At 46.8% G+C, this 19,224-nt stretch overlaps 1 protein-coding gene across 3 annotated transcripts; it reads right to left on the bottom strand.

The window, feature by feature from the left end:
• Positions 1-94: 94 nt before the first annotated feature.
• Positions 95-17,705, bottom strand: TREML1 (triggering receptor expressed on myeloid cells like 1). 3 transcript variants are annotated; one of them, XM_037884978.2, is made up of 8 exons: positions 10,261-10,492; positions 6,505-10,049; positions 4,949-5,296; positions 3,438-3,758; positions 2,017-2,116; positions 1,176-1,270; positions 918-973; positions 95-415 (listed from the first exon to the last, which is right to left on the bottom strand). In XM_037884978.2, the coding sequence occupies exons 2-8, from the start codon at positions 6,545-6,547 to the stop codon at positions 146-148; spliced, it is 1,233 nt and encodes a 410-aa protein (XP_037740906.1). In that variant the 5' UTR covers positions 6,548-10,049; positions 10,261-10,492; the 3' UTR covers positions 95-145. The 3 variants fall into 3 exon arrangements, with proteins under 3 accessions (XP_037740906.1, XP_037740905.1, XP_007063581.3); XM_037884977.2 differs by lacking the exons at positions 3,438-3,758; positions 4,949-5,296; positions 6,505-10,049; positions 10,261-10,492 and adding exons at positions 14,972-15,292; positions 16,477-16,827; positions 17,562-17,705; XM_007063519.3 differs by lacking the exons at positions 95-415; positions 918-973; positions 1,176-1,270; ... (2 more) ...; positions 4,949-5,296; positions 10,261-10,492 and adding exons at positions 13,335-13,501; positions 13,614-13,707; positions 14,972-15,292; positions 16,477-16,827; positions 17,562-17,705 and having other exon boundaries at positions 9,595-10,049.
• Positions 17,706-19,224: the final 1,519 nt, after the last annotated feature.

The raw sequence follows: 19,224 nt of genomic DNA, 5'->3' as shown, positions 1-19,224 counted from the left end.
TGCCCGGAGGAGCTAGTGACAACCAGTGCGGGATGTATCTTCCTTTCAATTCCAGATGCATTCAATTGTCAGCGACTGCAGTTTCTGCGATAGCAGTTCAGGAGAAGAGCTAGGAGGGGGACACTAGATTTCATGGGATCTGAGTTCAGTTAGGGGCGGTTTGTTTCTCTTTAGTCCCAGACCGTGGAGGTGAGTCTCCAAAGATGATGGTTGCATATTCCATGGTGCCTGAGGAGAACAGGACAGCTGGGGGCTCAGCAGAATGTTTGGCACCTTTTGGCTTTGGTGGAGGCTCCACGTTGGCATACGTGACATCGTCTGGATTTGGCTTGGGTTGGTGCCTTAGCATGGCATATATTATACCGTTCTTCAATTCCCCATCGGGGGTGGCATCTGTGGGGTGTCCTTCATCCTTCTGGAAAGCCACAAATAATAGGAGAATAAATCGAAAGTCATCTTTTTTTAACACTTCCACTTCCTAAATATTAAGTCTCACTTTACCACAGCTAAAAATCTCCTCTCTAGATGGTGAAACTAGGGGGCACAGAAAAAGAGAAATACATTTCTCTAGGGTGCTCACAGAACATCCCTACTGTAAGGACTGAGGAATTGGACTGAGGCACTTCCCATACTGGTTTGTTCAGTAATATGAATGCATTGCAATCATCTAGCATTCAAGGATCTCGGAGTTTAGACCTCTGAGCCCATGCTGATCAGATTGCAGATTCAGGGACATTAAACTTCATGCAGCTTGTGGTCATGGTAATATTCATATTACCAGCACACAAACAGAAATACAAGAATCCTGATTCCCATTCTCCTGCTCTAAACACTAGACAATCCTGCTTCCATCTGCTTCAAGTAGCTAGATGGAGGAGACAGAACAAAGTGCTAGAAATACCAGACCTTCAACCTACCTGCTGTGCTGCTAGCCTGCAGTTAGGGTGTTCACCAAAATTCAGCCCATTCCCTACTGTGAAAGACAGAATCTAAATTTAATGTACAAACTGTACCTAACGCTTTGTATTTTACGTACAACTAAAAGTGGGCCATGGGGTGAAGGATCTAGCACCTCTCTCCCCCCCATTTCGATTCAGCATGACCCTCACCACTGTTGACCCAGGCCAGTGGGAAACCCAAACTGCATGAAAACCGGACAAGTGATAGAAATGTACCTCTTTTTCTCCCTTTGGTGAAAATAATAGCCATGATCGCAATCAGTGCACTGCAAACCAGGAGGGAGACCAGTGCCAGGACAGCATAAAGAGTTCTGCAAGGAAATGCACAATATCTCCATTAATATTCTTGGCATCAAAGGTGACCTGGTTAATTTGGGAGGGGACTCTGTGTGTTGGAAACTGGATTAAGGCTCCAAGATCTAAATTCAGCATGCAAAAATCACACCGGCTGCTTGTACCTTAATGCAGTTCCACTGACGTCAGTGGGGATACGCTGACTGATGCCACTGGAGGATCTGGGCCTGCTGTATTTTCCCAGGGTTGCTTCTTGCAAGGGATAGACTCAGGAGCCTGAATTATTATCTAGCACTTGCCGGCAGTGCTACTAGAATTCAAAGGGAGCCCACCTCATTGCTATGCTGTACCCCCTCCACGGGTCTGTCTTTCATCAGGGTAATTATCAGGGTCTTCTTTGATCAGGCCTGGTAATGGCTCTCATTTGACATGTGATATTGTTTGGTCTTAGGCTGTGTTCTTAATGCAAGAGACAGAGAAGGCACAGCACAGCTGGGTGCTGTGCTCATCCCCTAAGTATTCTTAAGGAGTGGAAAGAACAGACAGCTCAACTCCTTCACTAAGGGCCTGCTCCACTCCTACTACAGCCAGTGGGTGCCTTTCCACTGCCTTGGGGGTGATCAAACCCTGTAAGAGACTCAGAGGAGGGGGTGTGTGTTAGTCTTTTACAACCCCACCCTTTTAATCTGCAGCAGACCCAGCAAATCTCCTCTGGGGACCCTACAGTCAGCCCTGAAGACTTTTGTTTGTATGGTGTTCATACCTCTGCTCCTTGTTGCTGGCCACAGTTGGGTGGGTGTTTTCCCCCTCGTTAGTGGGAGGCGAAGTAGCCTCATTAACTGTATCATGAAACACACTTTTTTCTGAAAATAAACACAAGAGTGAGTGGCTCTCCCCCGCACTGCCCTGGCCTGCTCGACATTCTGGAAGTGATGGGAAATCACAACGAATCTTTAGAGCCTCCTCGTACTAATCCTGAGTGATCGCTTGTTGGTCAGCAGTGAGAATGTGACTATGGGGTGTGATGCAGGAGCTCTTTACCGCCCAGAGGAGTCCAATAATCCCTCAAGGAAGTGCTGTGCATTCTATCCAGGTTGTTATATGGTGCCCCTCACCGTAGTATCTGAGCAAAAAAAAGTTTAGTGTCGATACCGCCAGAAATTGAGTAGCAGATATGGAACTAGAACTCACATCTTCCGAGTCCCAGGCCCCCACACCACCCATTGGGCTACACTTTTTCACTGGAGACATTTACAGCTAGTAAGGACCAAGCCTTGGAAAATCTACTAGAGGAAACAACCCTGCAATGGCCAGAGGGATAGTCTAGACAACCATTGATTTCCATGTGCCCAACCTTGACAGTTGCTGAGTGCCTCCAGTGAGATGGACCTGGTGGGTCTGGGGTTTATGACAGATAAAAGGGAAAGCATGGCTAATGCCAGAGAATACATGTGAGCAGGGACTGACAAGCCACATATGGGCAAAAGGTCCCCTTGGATAAGGATCAAAGTGCACATTTTATGATCTGACCCTCTTCAGTGTTACTGGGATGGAAGTGTCTAGGGGACAGGCTATCCCTTGTGAGGCTCCATTTTCAGTCTAGTCAGAAAGACCATGGGAATCGCTTCTCCCAATTTGTTTTCTGTATTTCTGTTTCCTATACTGGCTCAGAGTAGGAAGTGTGGAGAGGCATGAAAATGGGTATCGAACATAAGAATGGCCATACTGGATCAGACCAAAGGTCCATCTAACCCAGTATCCTGTCTTCCGACAGTGGCCAATGCCAGGTGCCCCAGAGGGAATGAACAGAACAGGTAATTATCAAGTGATCAAAGAAAAGTTTAGTATTCATGAACTATAACAAAGGAATGAGTTCAATCAGAGATTTGGGCAACATTCAGATCAGTTCTGGGGCCATTTCATTTGCTGGTGTAAATTGGTGTAGATCCATAACAACTAATGATTCCGCTCTGATTAACGTGAGGCAGAGGATCTGCCAGCGTTTGTTTTTAATACTGGTAAATATCAAAAGTCTCAAAAGGAAAATTCAGAAGTTGTCTCTGGGTCTCCTGCAATTTCCCTGCTCTGAGGAGCCAATCTGAGCTCTGCCCTGTAACCACATCCACCAGGGGATGAGAATTTGCTGACTTTTAAGGGAAGGCCACTTTTCTTTGAGTAACTCACCCAAAACATTCAGTGTGATCATCTTCAGTAGCACAGTACTTCCCTGGAGATGGGTCTCACAATGATAGTCCCCCGAGTCATGTAGCTGGAGCGCCACCAGTGTCACTGTAATCTCTCTGGTCCACCGGTCAATCTTTATCATGGTCTTTCCTTTTGTATTAACAATCTGATTGATCTTAATACTGACGACGGGTTGACATCTGGTTGCAGTTACCATTTTGCACCAGGTAAAATTACTAGGTATCCTGCTGTCGTCCGTCACAAAATAAGAACAACTTAAGGAGATGGAGCCTCCTTCCTTTGCAGATAGCCTCATGGGAGCTGGAGAGAGAAACCGGTGACTGGTTATTGTGAGAGAGGGAAGGAAAGAGACATGTCCTGTAGGTGTATAAATGCCACCTGCATCTAAATGGGAAGACAAAGGATCAGACCAAACCCCAGCCCAAGAGGAGCTTGCAAAAGACATGGAAATAATCTCTCTCAGCCCAAGGAGAATATTTCCTAGGATTGGCTGTTTTACCACGGGAAAACTGCGCAGTATCCAAGCTGCAATTAATCACCACGGGGCAGCCCTGAATCCAGCCTGATGCTGCTGCCACTCTGAAAATGCACCTTCACAACTGGCCCCTCTGCTGGTGGCGGTCTTAGCATCCGAGGAGCCAAGGACTGAATGAGCGATGAAGAGGGGATGCCTCTCTCATTCCTGGAATGGGGGACCACCCAGAACAGGGCTGAGGTAGTTTGGCTGGGGCAGCACGGGGAAACTTGCACTGCGACTGACCATGCTGGGCCTCCCCTGTGTGTCAGGATAAGGCTCCAAGGGTGTCATTGCAGCACCTTTCACCAGCAGTGATAACAAACAACACTCAACCAGGACAGGGACGGTGTGAATGAAGAAGCCCTGTCTTGTTAGTGTTCATCCTAACTGGTAACTAGAGCTTCAAATTGGGAGTGGGGTTTCTCCATGCCGTGGGGTTTCTATCCCAGCTGGTCAAAGATTTTCCATCTAAAAGGTTCAATTTTTGATGCAAAATGGCTTTTGGACTAAATAGGAAATTTGGGGGAAATGTTCATTTTCATTGTTTTTTTAAAAAAGTTTTAATTGAACAATTGAAAGTTGAAATTTTTTGAGTTTTCAACACAAACCTTTTGGTTTTCGTTGTTTTGACAAAAAGACTAAAAATGTCGTTTGCTTGGGTTTTTTTGGTCAAAATTATTTGGGGGGGGGGGGGGGGGAGGAGATAGGTTCCTAACCAGCTTTTCTTTTTACCTAGATGTGTGATAAGTGTACGTCTAAATACATGCATATGATACAGATGGTGTTTCTATGTCTAGATATGTAATTGAAGGTTATTATTTTAACCATTTCTCTCTACCATATATACTGGGGAGTTGACATCTATATACCCTGTGTTTTCTTTGGAATAGGAATGGAGCATTAGTCTAATTTGGAATATCCTGGTTTGAGCTGATTTGTGTCTCAACTAGACCATGAGTGATCTATAGCTCACCATCATAAGAAACCACCACTTTAATCTTTTTCAATGGGATAATTGTCAGATGATTCAAAACCCCGCACAAGTATGTTCCTGAATCCTCTATCCTGAGCTCCGTCATGGACACAGAAATCCAGCCTGTTCCCAAGTCTGTTAGATTGACCCTTCTTTTTGGTGCAATATTTTGGTATTTCCCTCCTATTTTTGCTCGGACGGTCAGGAAGTTGCATTCCTGGTCTGATAGCATCTTGCACCAGAATTTCTCCTCCAGTGCATACTTGTGTTTGTAGTAACACCTTGTACTGAAAGAGCTTCCCTGTACAGCTGTCACCAATTCCGGCTCTTCTCTTGCCAGGCACGGCCCTGCCAAGGAAAGAAAAGCATTGGTGAGAATGACCTGCCCTTCAATGCTCCTACTTCAGGCTGCTGTGATTCGTCGTCCAGGCTCCCATCTCTGTCTAAATGAGCTTCTGTGCTGAGACTCGATCCATTGCCACGGCTGCCTTCCCATTCAGTTTCCCATGTTCTTCCCCACTGTGAAGCTTATGTCCCCCCATCTTCGTTGCCGGCTACCATGTGAGCAACTGATCAGGAGCTAGGCTGGCTCTGTCTGGTAAACTGGCACTGGTCTCAGAGTAACAGCCGTGTTAGTCTGTATTCGCAAAAAGAAAAGGAGTACTTGTGGCACCTTAGAGACTAACCAATTTATTTGAGCATAAGCTTTCGTGAGCTACAGCTCACTTCATCGGATGCATTCAGTGGAAAATACAGTGGGGAATTTTATGTACATACAGAACATGAAACAATGGGTATTACCATGCACACTGTAACCAGAGTGATCACTTAAGGTGAGCTATTACCAGCAGGAGAGCGGGGGGCGTGGGGGGGAACCTTTTGTAGTGATAATCAAGGTTGGCCATTTCCAGCAGTAGACAAGAATGTCTGAGGAACATTGGGGGGGGGGTGGGGGGGATAAACATGGGGAAATAGTTTTACTTTGTGTAATGACCCATCCACTCCCAGTCTCTTTTCAAGCCTAAGTTAATTGTATCCAGTTTGCAAATTAATTCCAATTCAGCAGTCTCTCATTGGAGTCTGTTTTTGAAGTTTTTTTATTGAAGAATTGCAACTTTTAGGTCTGTAATCGAGTGACCAAAGAGATTGAAGTGTTCTGGTCTGATCATCTAATCCTCGAGTCATCTTGCAGGATTGTTCCCTACAGCACATTCTCTGTTACTTTCTCCAGACTTATGGCACCCAGTTCCTAGGCTGGTTTGGAGACAGGAATCCCTTCTAGCATGAGAAGAGCCTGTTTCCAAAAATTGGGGGTGGTTAAACCCTCCCTGAAATCTACTTTATGGCTTTTCATTCCACCATAACATATGCAATTACTGGGGGAAAATATGGAGACCCAGCAAGCCGAGCATTTCTAGCCATGGCAAATAGCTGGGCACCCAATTTCCGTGCCTGCTCGCAGCCGGCCAATGTGATAAGTGCAAGAGTAAAGAAGTGCAGTGTGCTACGAATGCAAGAGTCAACGGGAGGGGAGGGACGATCTCTCGGTGCCTTACCTGTTAGTGCCAGCAGTAGCAGCCGGGCTGGGAAGCGACCCATCCTGTCGTGGGAAGTGGTTTAGATCTTGGAGAGGTGGAATGCAACATTGAGGCTTCTTTGTTGCTGTGAAGATGGGTCAGCAGTGAACTCCCTTTGTCACTGTCTGTGTCCTCGTGCTCCAGAGTGACAGTATCGTTTGCAATTGTTGGAAAGATGCTTTTACCACAGTCCTAATCTGAGCCTTCAGACAGGAAGCCTGCATTTTGGCTATCGGCTGCTTCTCATTTTTACACATGTTTGGAGATCTGCTCTTGGAAATGGGGAAGAAAGAGAGAGATTAGCCCATGTTCTATTTTTAATAACATTTGTAGCCTTGGTGTATAGTACATGAACAGCTTTCACTTTTGTATCCCTAGATCTCAAAGCACTTTCTAAAAGGGGGAATGAGCCTTAGCTGCATTGTACCATTAAGGAAACAGAGATGGGAAATTACTTTGCCCAGTGTCACACAGCCGGTCCGAACACAGGTCTCTTGACTCTGAGCCCAGTGCCCAATCCACTAGGCCATGCCATCTCCTTAGTAGAACATCCCCCAGGTCGCTTCTCATCAGGGTCCCTTGTGTCGTTCTCTAGCTCTATGTCTGAATGTGTTTGGGATGCTGACCTGGGGATGATATTTTTGCTTACAGCCATACAAAAAGGAGGAGGATTACGGTGCTGAGGAAAGGGAAGCGGGATCATGTTGGTTTGCCTCCATGTGGGAGATTGGAATGCACAGCTTGGCTCAGCCGATCCATCCAGTCCTATTGGCTGTTCTGGGATGCATCTCTCTCAATCTCTCCTGATGAAGCTCTTCCAACTTTGTATAAATAATGACCTGTTCATTGGAACAGCACCTTGGGCACTCAGATCTGAGGTGGCTGCCATAACTGCTGGGCTATTGGTTATTCTGTTCTCTCCTCCCATTGGGTTTTTCACAAAAAAACTTCAAAAGGGCTCGGTTTCATCCCAGGGTGGTATAGGAAATATTTCAAAATCTTGACATTTTTCACAGGATGGGAAAACCAGCTCTAGTCTTCCTGGGGGGGAGTATGGGCTTGTCTACACAAACATTTAGTTGGCAGCAAGCTGGGGTGAGACTCTCCCCCACACTAACCCTCACGGTTAGTCCCTGAGCACCTGCCGATGTGCATTAACGGTTCATTGGTGTGTTTTGACCTAATCCTGTTTCAAAGAGGAGTAGATCAAAGCGAATTGACGAACTCTTAGTGAGTGTCAGCAGGGTCACACGGGCAGTTAAAACGGGGCGGGCTAGTACAGCGTACGCCTGCACCTCAACTTGCCACAAACCAATTGTGTGTGTAGACAAGCCCTGTAAGTCAGTTTTGTTTGGCTCTGCCTTGGGTTCACAACCAGTGCGGGGGAAAGGAGAGCATTGCTGGTACTGGGCTTGGCCATTAGGGTGCAGTTGGCATTCTGGGGGTGAGTTCTTGCTGGTGTCAGTGTTTTGCATTGCGTAACTAGATCCTTTCCCAGGATGGCTAGATGCAGCTTTGCTTTGGGGCCTGTGATGAGTCAAACTCACATGCTGATGACACCGCAATAAGAGGGTAGAAAAAAACCACAGCTGCGTCACCCTATTTTTGCAGCATGATTTCTTGTGAAATCAGGAAACAACAGGCCTTTTAACACGGAGCCAGCGGGCAGGCTCCAAGCCCGTTGTTCTGTCTTGTGCAGCTGGTCCGTGTGCTGTGGCTCAGCTAATAGTGCTGAAACTCTGGTCCTCAAAGATCCAAGTGGCTGCGGGTAGGAAACCTGCAGGATTCACCTTCCCTGAGTCCAAAGACTGTGAGCAAACCGCCCCGCTCTCTCCTTACAGCCCCTGGCCTGGCCCTGGATTCCTCTTCCACGATTGCAAGGCAGAGAACCTCAAACCCAGGTGAAATGAGCTGTGGGTTCGAGTTTAGAGAATACGAGCAGTACCTAGCTTTTATGTGCATTACTGCCAGGCTCAAAAATCATGAGTTAGCCCCCCCACAAAATCCTGATTTGTCCCAAAATCATGACTTTTTTAAATAGGAAGATTATGTGGTTTTTTTTGGGTCTGTCTTGGACGTCCCCTGCCCACCCCCAGGGTGTGTGAGACAGAGTTGCCAATGCTCCCAAATGTATGGAATAAGGTGATTTTGGCCTCTGCTGTCCTCAGATCTTCCTCCCCTCCCCAAGTCTCCATCTGTTCTTCCCCCTCTACAAGGGCTGCAGTGGGGGGTCTCCCTTCCAGTGCTGTGAAATGAGCCCTGCAGGTCTGGCTTATGTCCTGCCCCTTTTAAAGGGAGCCCTTGCTGTTCCTGTCTCATCACTAGTGGGTAGGAAGTGGATGTCTCCTGGCTGAGCCAGCCACTCGCTGCACGTGCTGCTCCCATATAAGCCCGAGGCCCATGGAAACAAAGCTCAAAGGCTCCTGAATGGACAGGACGTGGCTGCAGCTGGGTATCTGGTGTGTGCACTTATTGTGTCTGAACCTAGCGACACCACCGGGAAACGTTGCGTCAGGGACCCAGCAAACCGAGAGGTTCCAGCTCAACCTCTTGGTGTGTGCGTCACGTTGTGGTATCGCTCCCCGGCCTTGTGTCATTGACTACAAACAGCATCATCTCTGAGATGGCATGAGTTTGGTGGATCTCAGCTCACAGCCCATTTGCGAGAGGCAGTAGAGGTAAGCAGCTCCCATATGTCTGCAGACTCATTCGGCAAAACAGCCGGTCTCCCAGCTGCTAGTGGGATCCAGAGCACCGTACCGTTATCACCGTGGGAAAGGAATTTGCTGAATCAGGGAGAGAAATGTAGCCCGTAGCACGCTGTGCCTGGTATCTGCCGACATTAATAGCGCTAAGTTCCCCAAGCCCAGTGCACAACAGCAGCCGATCCTCAGCAGCTTGGGCGAGCAGCTCCACGTACCCAGGGTCCCGGGTGGCTCACTGCTATTCTGACCGGCACTAGCTAGATCAGCGTGAACTTGGGTATGCCTACGTGTGCGGCCGTCACGCTGTTGGTGGCAGTGTGGGCCCACCCTGAGTTCGGATGAATCAGGACAATGCGCTTGACAATCTGACACCCAACAATGCCTTTTATTTTAGCATCCTACGTGCGAGTAATGCATATAGCCCATTGCGGCCCTTGGAGATTGCTCCTGATGGCTCGATGGCTCAGATACAACACTCCAGAATTAGGCGTGCGCACAGCCAAATGCGGTATCTTTAGTTCCTTTTGCACCTAGGCATTTTCTATTCGCTTTGCAGGTAAAATAGGGTTTAGCAAGCAAAGGTTTGTCTGTCATGGCTAGAGGCACTGGCAAAACTGAGCAGAACTTTCTCATCCGAAGCATGTGTGTGTCTGCAGGTGTCACTATCTGTGTGAGTATCTCTGCATGTATATGTATAAGTGCTGGAGGAGTTGGGAGCTTGGCTGGAAAGGCTCTTGGAATTCTTTTTCTTTGCCTTCTTCTCTTCCTCCTTCCATCACATCCTTGTCTTACTAGTGTTTTCCTTTCCTTTCTTTAATTCTGAACAAAACAAAACAGGAAATTGGTTAGGTATGGAGTAAGGGATGAGGAATCCATGCTGGTTTCAAGGAGCTGCCTGCTTTTTTGAAAATGTGCCTCTGCGCGCCCCCCCCCCACGCACGCATTTGAAGCCTGGGTCTCCATTGGTGCCAGTGTAAATCAGGACTGTGACGACTGCTTATCAGGCTGGTCAGGATGGTCTTACTCTTACCTAGTTCCCTCAGTCTGTTGCTTGCATTTCTTGTCCATTGTCTTCTACTCTGATTGCCAGCTCTTTGGGGCAGGGAAAATCTTTCTGTTTTGTGTTTGTACAGCACCTAGCACAGCGGGGCTCTGATTCATGACTGGAGCTCCTGGGTGCCACCATAATGCACACAGTAATGATTGCAGTTAACAGGGTCACCCTGGTGTGGCTAATGGGACAGTCACATCTGTGGTGGTGGTCGACTCTCCTTAGTGTAACTAGCCTAGGAGATCTGAAACACGACAGTGGATTTTATTTTAGTATCACGTGTTTGAGCTATGCACATAGATAGCCTGGCAAGGATTAGATGTTTATCAGTAAATGTTGGTTTCATCGTACCCACACAAGCCAATGCAAAAATGTTTCCATCGATAATCATCTAAATGTACAGATAGTCAAAGTAAGAAAGCTGCTGCTTGAGAATGTGTCACAGTTTGATGTGAGGGTATTTACTTTGTATACTGTGGCATGTGATGTTGGCAATTTGTGTTTTAGCTGTGACAAAGCTTCAACTGTTCAAATCTCAACATTTACTGTCATGAAATAATTGTCTGACTTCCCCCATAATTTCCTGCAACTGTGAAAATTTAAGTAGATAAATATTATAAAAGCTTAAATATCCATCAATATTTTCTGTTAAAATGATAGAACAAAAAACTGAATTCTGCCAAGCCTGCAACCATTGTATCCTGTAAATTGTTCCCGAGACACATTGGCTCAGGTACTAAACAGATCATCTCACTCCTGCACTTGATGAGTGCACTGCCAAACACTGTGTCTTTGGTCCTTTTTCCCCTAGGCATTTTCTCCTTAGTGTCACTAGTCTGGGAGTTTGAGTAGCAGCCGTGTTAGTCTGTATTCGCAAAAAGAACAGGAGGACTTGTGGCACCTTAGAGACTAACCAATTTATTTGAGCATAAGCTTTCGTGAGCTACAGCTTACTTCATCGGGAGTGGGATGGTTTCACCTCCAGGCTGCTGGTTTGAATCCAGCCCAGGCCTGCGTTGACTGAAACTGTTAACTTCTGATGGCTGTTGTGGAAGGAGTGCTGAATATCACTTCAGTGTCCACTTCATCTGTGCACAAAACCGTGACCAGAATTGCACTAAATGGCCTCTTTCTAGGCCACTTCAATAGCAAGGCCAAGGACTGAAAGGGCCAGAGGACAAATGAACAGACTTTTTACTCCCTAGAGAGGAAAACTCCCTCCACCCCACAACAGAGTAAACAGTTTACATTTCTCACAAATCTTGGGAGAAAGGCCAGTCCTTGCCTACAGACAGCCCCCCAACCTGAAGCGAATACTCACCAACAACCACATACCACACAACAGAACCACTAGCCCAGGAACCTATCCTTGCATCAAAGCCCGTTGCCAACTGTGCCCACATATCTATTCAGGGGACGCCATCACAGGGCCTAACAACATCAGCCACACTATCAGAGGCTCGTTCACCTGCACATCCACCAATGTGATATATGCCATCATGTGCCAGCAATGCCCCTCTGCCATGTACATTGGTCAAACTGGACAGTCTCTACGTAAAAGAATAAATGGACACAAATCAGATGTCAAGAATTATAACATTCATAAACCAGTCGGAGAACACTTCAATCTCTCTGGTCACGCAATCACAGACATGAGGGTCGCTATCTTAAAGCAAAAAAACTTCAAATCCAGACTCCAGCGAGAAACTGCTGAATTGGAATTCATTTGCAAATTGGATACTATTAATTTGGGCTTGAATAGAGACTGGGAGTGGCTAAGTCATTATGCAAGGTAGCCTGTCTCCCCTTGTTTTTTTTCCTGCAAACCCCCCCCCCAAGACGCTCTGGTTAAACTTGGATTATTGCTGTGCACATTGTAAGATGAGCTGTTGCCAGCAGGAGAATGAGTTTGTGTGTGTGGTTTTTGGAAAAGGGGGGGGTGTGGGGGGGGTGAGAAAACCTGGATTAGTGCTGGAGGTGACCCACCTTGATTATCATGCGCATTATAAAGAGGGGTTTCAAAGGGGGATGGGCTGTTGCCAGCAGGAGAGTGAATTTGTATGTGTGTGTGGGGGGGGGGGGGGGGGAAAGGGTGAGAAAACCTGGATTTGTGCTGGAAATGGCTCTACTTGAGGATCACTTTAGATAAGCTGTTGCCAGCGGGGGAGTGAGGTGGGAGGAAGTTTTGTTTCATGGTCTCTGTGTGTATATAATGTCTTCTGCAATTTCCACGATATGCTATGCATCCGATGAAGTGAGCTGTAGCTCACGAAAGCTCATGCTCAAATAAACTGGTTAGTCTCTAAGGTGCCACAAGTACTCCTTCAGTTTACATGAGAAACCTGAAAGATCAATCTCAGATCCTAGTAAATACTGTTTATCCTGAAGAAAGGAAGGAAATCTGGGATAGTCTAAGCATTGCTGGAATTCTCAGTTCCCTTTGTCTCAGTTCCCTTAAAGGGTCCTTTTGCCATTGTGGCAGGGTTAGAGGTTTGAGTGGCACCTGTAGCTCACTCGGATCCACTGGATTCAAAATCTCCAAACGTTCTCCACCAGACAAGACTTTTATTAAAGGCCTGAAAGAGAGATTCCACAATCCACTAAAGTCACCTGTATGTTTTAAAATTATTCTTACACTATTGCCTTTGTTAATATCATTAATGCCTTTGATGGCTTGCTTTTTGCCTGTTACGTGAGAGGCATGAGTCAAAGTGTGTGTTGCGTCACCCTCTAGTGGCTGGTCCACACAGAGGGTAACAGACTACTACTGCCACCAGCTAGTGGAGTTACCCCTTTAGTGCAAGTAATCAAGGTCTCTGCTGTCAGGTCAAACACAACTGGTGACCCATGAGGGGTTATTGCTACATTTAGCTTCTCAAATGTTTTATCGTCTTCCTTGACAAGCAGCTAAGATATATCCTTCAGCCTTACTCCCGGTTCGCACTGCTCATCCTCCCCAGACTCCTCTATCTTGCTTATGTCTGGGGCCCAGCACTTGGGAACGCTCTCCCAGCTGGGATTCATCCCGCCCCGTATACACTCAGTGAGATTACCTGTGAGTGGGAGGAGGTGGTGTTTGTTCCGGCCGTGGATCTCCTGCTCCGTGGCTTTGCTTCTCCTTCTGCTGGCGACGATAAAGATCAGGAGTGCAATCAGGAATTTAGCGCCCAGCCATCCAGCCATGATATAGAGGACACTGAGACTGACCGCAGAGTACCAGCTATGGGAAACCACACGCACGAGAGTTAGGGCTGACTGGGAAAGGAGATTTCCACCTTTTACTGTGAATCTTGCATTTAGCTGAGCCTGAATTTTCTTCTTTCTGTCTTTACCTCTGCTGATCATTCCTGGCTGCAGTTGGGAGGGTGGCTCCTATGCTGTCAACAGGACGGGATGTAGTCACAAAAGCTGTCCTGTCATAAGATTCTGGAAATAAACACACCCCATGATGAAGATAGTACAAGTGAACCTTTCCCCTGTAGCCACGTCCTCGTCATGAGGAATAAGAAGAACAGAGTTAACTTGTTTGTTAGCAGTGAGCATGGAACATGGGTTTCCTGTGGAAATCCACCCTATCCTTTTGCCCTTTACCAGTAAAATATTATTCCTATGAGTGAGGTCTCTTGGTCTTTGGAATAATCTTGCAAGAGAAGTGGTGGAAGCTCCTCAAATGAGATCATTAAAATGAGATTGGAGAAAGCCCAGAGAAATATACTGACAGGAACCATCGTGCATTGGCCAGAAGAGATGTACTATGTAATCTCTAATTTCTGTGCACCTGATCGTGCAAGGTGTTAAGTGCTTCGTAGGAGATGCTAAAGTCCCTCATTTCTGAGCAATCAGGCTCAGATCCTCCATGGTATTTAGGTGTCTAACTCCCCTTGATTTCAATGGGAGTTAGGCACCTACATTATTTTGAAGAACTGGGCCTTGGTGCTTGCAGAATCTTATTGTATGACTGATAAAAGCCTGGGTGTGACAATAGAGCAAATTTTGAGTACTGCTGGTTAAACCTCAGAAGGACCAGAGGTCCCATTCATATAAGGATCCAAACGCTCAGATGCTTAGCTAAACTTCTTTGCTGTTATTAGGCTATGGGGAAGGGCACCTTCTTGTGAGGAGTCCATTTCCACCCAAGTCGGACCCTCCACAAGAATGGCTTTTCCTATGGCCTGTTCTGTATTTCTGCTTCCTGCACTGGCTGAAAGTGAGAAGGGCAGAAAAGGAAGAATATCAAAGAAAGGGGCAGTGTTCATGAACCTTGACCAAGGGCTGCGTTCAGTCTGAGATCTGGTCAGGATTCAGCTCAGTTCCTATTCCACCCACCCCAGTTCGGCTCGACACCCATTTAATGCACACTGAAAGTTAATTCAAGCAAAAATGCAAATGGCACAAGCTCGGTCTTAAACCTCAAAAAAGTCAGAATTTTGGGGGTGAAGGCCCAGCCTCTTTATAGCTCTTATGGGCTTTTACCCAAGACTCACAACACGTGGCAATACACATGATAATTGGTAGATAATACTAGTAGGTATCAAAAGCCTGTACAGGTGCATTCAGGAATTTTTCACTTGTCTCCTGCAATTTCCCTGCTCTGAGGAGCCCATCTGAGCTCTGCCCTGTAACCACATCCACCAGGGTGTGAGTATTTGCTGACTTTTAAGGGAAGGACCGTTTTCTTTGAGAAACTCACCCAAAACATTCAGGGTGATCATCTTCAGTAGCACGGTACTTCCCTGGAGATGGGTCTCACAATGATACTCCCCCGAGTCACGTAGCTGGAGCGCCACCAGTGTTACTATAATCTCTCGGTTCCACTGGTCAATCTTTATCCTGGTCCTTCCTTGTGTATTAACAATCTGATCGATCTCAACGCTGACAACAGGTTGACATCTGGTTGCAGTTACCATTTTGCACCAGGTAAAATTATTAGGTCCTCTGCTGTTGTCCTTCATAGAATAGGAACAATTTAGGGAGATTGAGTCTCCTTTTTTGGCAGATAGCCTCATGGGAGCTGGAGAGAGAAACCAGTGACTGGTTATTGTGAGAGAAGGAAGGAAAGAGACATGTCCTGCAGGTGTCTAAATGCCCCTGCATTTAAATCTGAAGACAAAGGATCAGACCAAACCCCAGCCCAACAGGAGCTTGCAAAATACATGGAAATAATCTCTCCCAGCCCAAGGGAAATATATTTCCTAGGATTGGCTGTGCACAATTACCACGGGAAAACTGCGCAGTATCCAAGCTGCAATCAATCACCATGGGGCAGCCTTGAACCCAGCCTGATGCTGCTGCCACTCTGAAAATGCACCTTCACAACTGGCCCCTCTGCTGCTGGCGGTCTTAGCATTTGAGGAGCCAAGGACTGAATGATCCATGAAGAGGGGATGCCTCTCTCATTCCTGGAATGGGGGACCACCCAGGACAGGGCTGAGGTATCATGGGGACAGGGGTGGTATAAATGAAGATGCCCCAAAGTCTGGGATGTCTGGCAGCTGGTTTGACCATCCTTCTTATTGGTCATTCAAACTGGTAACCAGGACTTCAAATTGGGAGTGAAGTTTCTCCATGTCATGGAATTTCTATTAGAGTTGGCCAAAGATTTTCTGTCTAAAAGGGGTATTTGTTTTTAATGGAAAATGGCTGTGTGTGAAACAGAGAATATGTGCAAAAAATCTTCATGTTCCTGGAAAAATATTGATTTTTTTATCCAACAACCCGTAACTGAAAATATTCAGTTTTAACCCCAAATAATTTGTTTTTAAGAGGGCCAAAACTCCTTGTTTGTGGAGTTTTGAGAAACAATGAGACAACTTTTTTTTGTTTTTATCGAAAGTTTTCAGGTGGCAAAAAAATTTCCCAACCAGCTGTGGTTTCTACCAATGTATATGCTAGCATGTGATGTATAAATGCATGTTTGTGTGTGTACACACACACACACACACACACACACACACACACACACACACACACACATATTTAAATATATACATGCATCTTAAACCTATTTTGTTTCTATAAGTAGATAAACACTTGGGGTTAAAATACATTAACCATCACTCTGTAGTATCACTGGTGTGTCTGTCTGCACAGAATGTGTTTTATTTAGAAACAGGACTGGGAATGGAGTTTAATTTGGAATATCCAGCCTTGGGTTGATTTGTGTCCCAACCTGCTCTTCACTGATCTATAGCTCACCTTCATAAGATACAGCCACTTTTATCTTCTTCAATGGGATAATCTTCAGACCATCGGAAAGCCCGCACCAGTATATTCCTGAATCCTCTACCTTGAGCTCCGTCATGGACACAGAAATCCAGCCAGTTTCCGAGTCCTTTAGGCTGACCCTTGCAATTGGAAGGTTTAGAGAATTCCTTCCCACTGTGGGGGAGCTCAGGACGAGGGTGCGGCATTTCAAATCTGACAGCTCCTTGCACCAAAATTTCTCCCTTCGTGAATACTTGTGCTCATCGTAGTGACACACTGTAGTGAGCGTGCCTCCCTGCACTCTTCTCACCAGTTCCAGGTCCTTTCCTGCAATGCAAGGCCCTTCCAAGGAAAGAACAAATTGGTGTTAGGGGTGAGAATGACCTGTGGGGACAGTGGCTCTTAACCAATGACCTGCCCATCACTGCGACTACTTCAGGCTGCTGTGACGGTTATTCTAAACTCCTTACCCGTGCCTAAATGAGCCTCTGTGCTGAGTGCCAGTGCATATCCGCGGTCTCCTTCCCATTTAATGGTCCATGCTCTGCTCCACTCTGGAGCTTACGTCACCCCGTCTTCAAAGTAGGTTAGAGTGTGAACAACTAATCAGGAGCAAGGCTGGCTCTGTCTCATACAGTCTGATAAATTGGCACTGGTCTGATAATCTAGTCCACCGCCTTTTCAGTGTTGGAGTGTTCGCTACAGCACGTTCTCTGTTTCTTTCTCCAGATTGACAGTACCCAGTTCCTAGGTGGGTTTGGATAAGGAATCCCTTCTAGCAGGAGAGGAGCCTGTTTTCACAATTTGGGGTGTTCAAATCCTCCCTGAAATCCACTTGATGGCTTTTCTTTTCTCTATAAAATATGTAATTTACTGCGGGGGGAAAAAATATGGAGACCCAGCAGGCTGAGCATTTCCTGCCATCACAAATAGCTGGGAGCCCAATTTCCGTGCCTGCTCGCAGTCAGCCAACGTGATAAGTGCGAGAGCAAACACGCGCAGTGTGCTACGAATGCAAGAGCCAACGCAATGTTCCCTGTCTACGGGAGGGGAGGGACGATCTCTTGGTGCCTTACCTGTTAGTGCCAGCAGTAGCAGCCGGGCTGGGAAGCGACCCATCCTGTCGTGGGAAGCGGCTTAGGTCTTGAAGACGTGGAATGCAGCCTCTAGGCGTCTTCAGTGCTGTGAAGATGAATTTCCCCTCACGGGTAGGAAGTGAACTCCCTTTGTCACTGTCTGTCACGTGTCGCTCTGGAGTGACAGTGTCGGTTTGGAATTGTTGGGAAAAATCTTTAACTGGAGCAACGTCCCTCAGTTTAGTCTTTGGGGCGGGTGCCTGTGCTTCTGTGTCTTTGAACTGCCAGCTGCTTCTCATTTTAAAAAGCGCAACAGCTTAGCTATTGACATTTGAACACAGGGAGCTGGGCAAGAGGATGGTGCATGTTGGAGCTTCAAATAACATTTTTAGCATCAGTGTGTGTTGATTTGTTGGCTCTTAGTTTCTGTATTACACAGTGTGGGCCAGATCCTCTCCTGCACCCCATCTCTGCTAGGTAGGGTCGGGGGGGGGGGGCATCAAGGTGATGAAGGTGTTTCAAATGGTCTGGAGGCCGCTCTAAACTTCGCAGCGAAGAAGGAACTTCTCCATCAGCCTGGGACAGCTGGCGTGTAGGGAGACCAGGGATTTCCCGCTACCCTCTTGCAGTGCCATGATCTCACTTCAGAATATTTCATGAAACAGAAGTTTTCCTGTGGGCTCTGCTGGTGGAGGGTAGTCTGGTTGGCTTCCTTGTGAACCCTGTACTGATTGCACTGCCTACGGTTGCCTATTGCACCTTTAAGAGAGAGTCCTGTGTTGCACCTCTTATCTTCACCCAGTGGGAAAGAGGTGAGAGTCCGAATGAACCTGAGGCATGTGGAAAATGACCCACAAAGGCTCTGTGTTGGACAAAAGCTCCCTGGAGAACGTGGTTGGCACCTGAACCTGGGAGACTGTTGGGAATGATGTGCAAGGAGCCCAGTGAATTGTGTCTTCAAACAAACCTCCGTCTGTGTTTGCATTAAGCAAGGTGTGAAAGGTGTAAGGGATACCATTCCTCTGGGGTCAGAGGCCTGGGGCTGGCTGGCCGATTAGCCCTGCTCATTGCACCTGAGAAAGACCTGGAACGTAATTAGCTGACCCTTATTAAAAAAAAAAAAAAAAAAAAAAAAAAAAGGCAGCAGGAAATGGCAGAGAGGACTATAACACCCTCCAGGAAGCTGAGGGGTCAGGGGGTGCACGCCTGCTGCTGGAGCTACTGCGAAGAGTAATTGCGCCAGAAACCAAACGGGCAGAAGGGAGACTGCGTGGAGCCCTTTATTGCTGAGACTCGGAGGTCAGAGCCAGGAAATGTGGGTTACCGGAGTTACTGGCATGAGGGACAGGCTTGGGGAAGGGACTACTTGGCTGGCACAGACTATAAGAGAAGTGTTTGTGAGGGTTTTTTGGTTTGTTTTGTTAAGAAGGCTTAAAATGAAACTGCTGGAAATTGCTTCCCTAGATTCCTTGAGAGAGCTCAGACAGAATTACCTCAGGGAGTGAGCTAATTCTGTGAGAGGAAAGCCTGGTCTGGGAGAAGAAAGACCCTCTAAGATAGGCCCCAATCCTCTGACACAGGGAATATCACCAAGGGGGGCTGCCCCATGCTGGTTCATTGTTTGGGAGAATCCTTATAACAGGCCTTAATCCCCCTGAACAGA

This window comes from Chelonia mydas, chromosome 21 (genome assembly GCF_015237465.2).
Source record: "Chelonia mydas isolate rCheMyd1 chromosome 21, rCheMyd1.pri.v2, whole genome shotgun sequence".
Lineage (NCBI taxonomy): Eukaryota > Metazoa > Chordata > Testudines > Cheloniidae > Chelonia > Chelonia mydas.
This window is presented reverse-complemented; position numbering and strand designations above follow the sequence as displayed.

Bases quoted from the DNA above. Each gene is read 5' to 3' on its own strand.
- TREML1 (XM_037884977.2), bottom strand. From the start codon at position 17,604: ATGGGTCGCTTCCCAGCCCGGCTGCTACTGCTGGCACTAACAG. The intron at 15,293-16,476 runs GTGAGCTATAGA...TTCTCTCTCCAG, and splicing joins AGTGGCTGTATCTTATGAAG to CTCCCATGAGGCTATCTGCC. The intron at 1,271-2,016 runs GTATGAACACCA...ATTTCCTTGCAG, and splicing joins GCCAGCAACAAGGAGCAGAG to AACTCTTTATGCTGTCCTGG.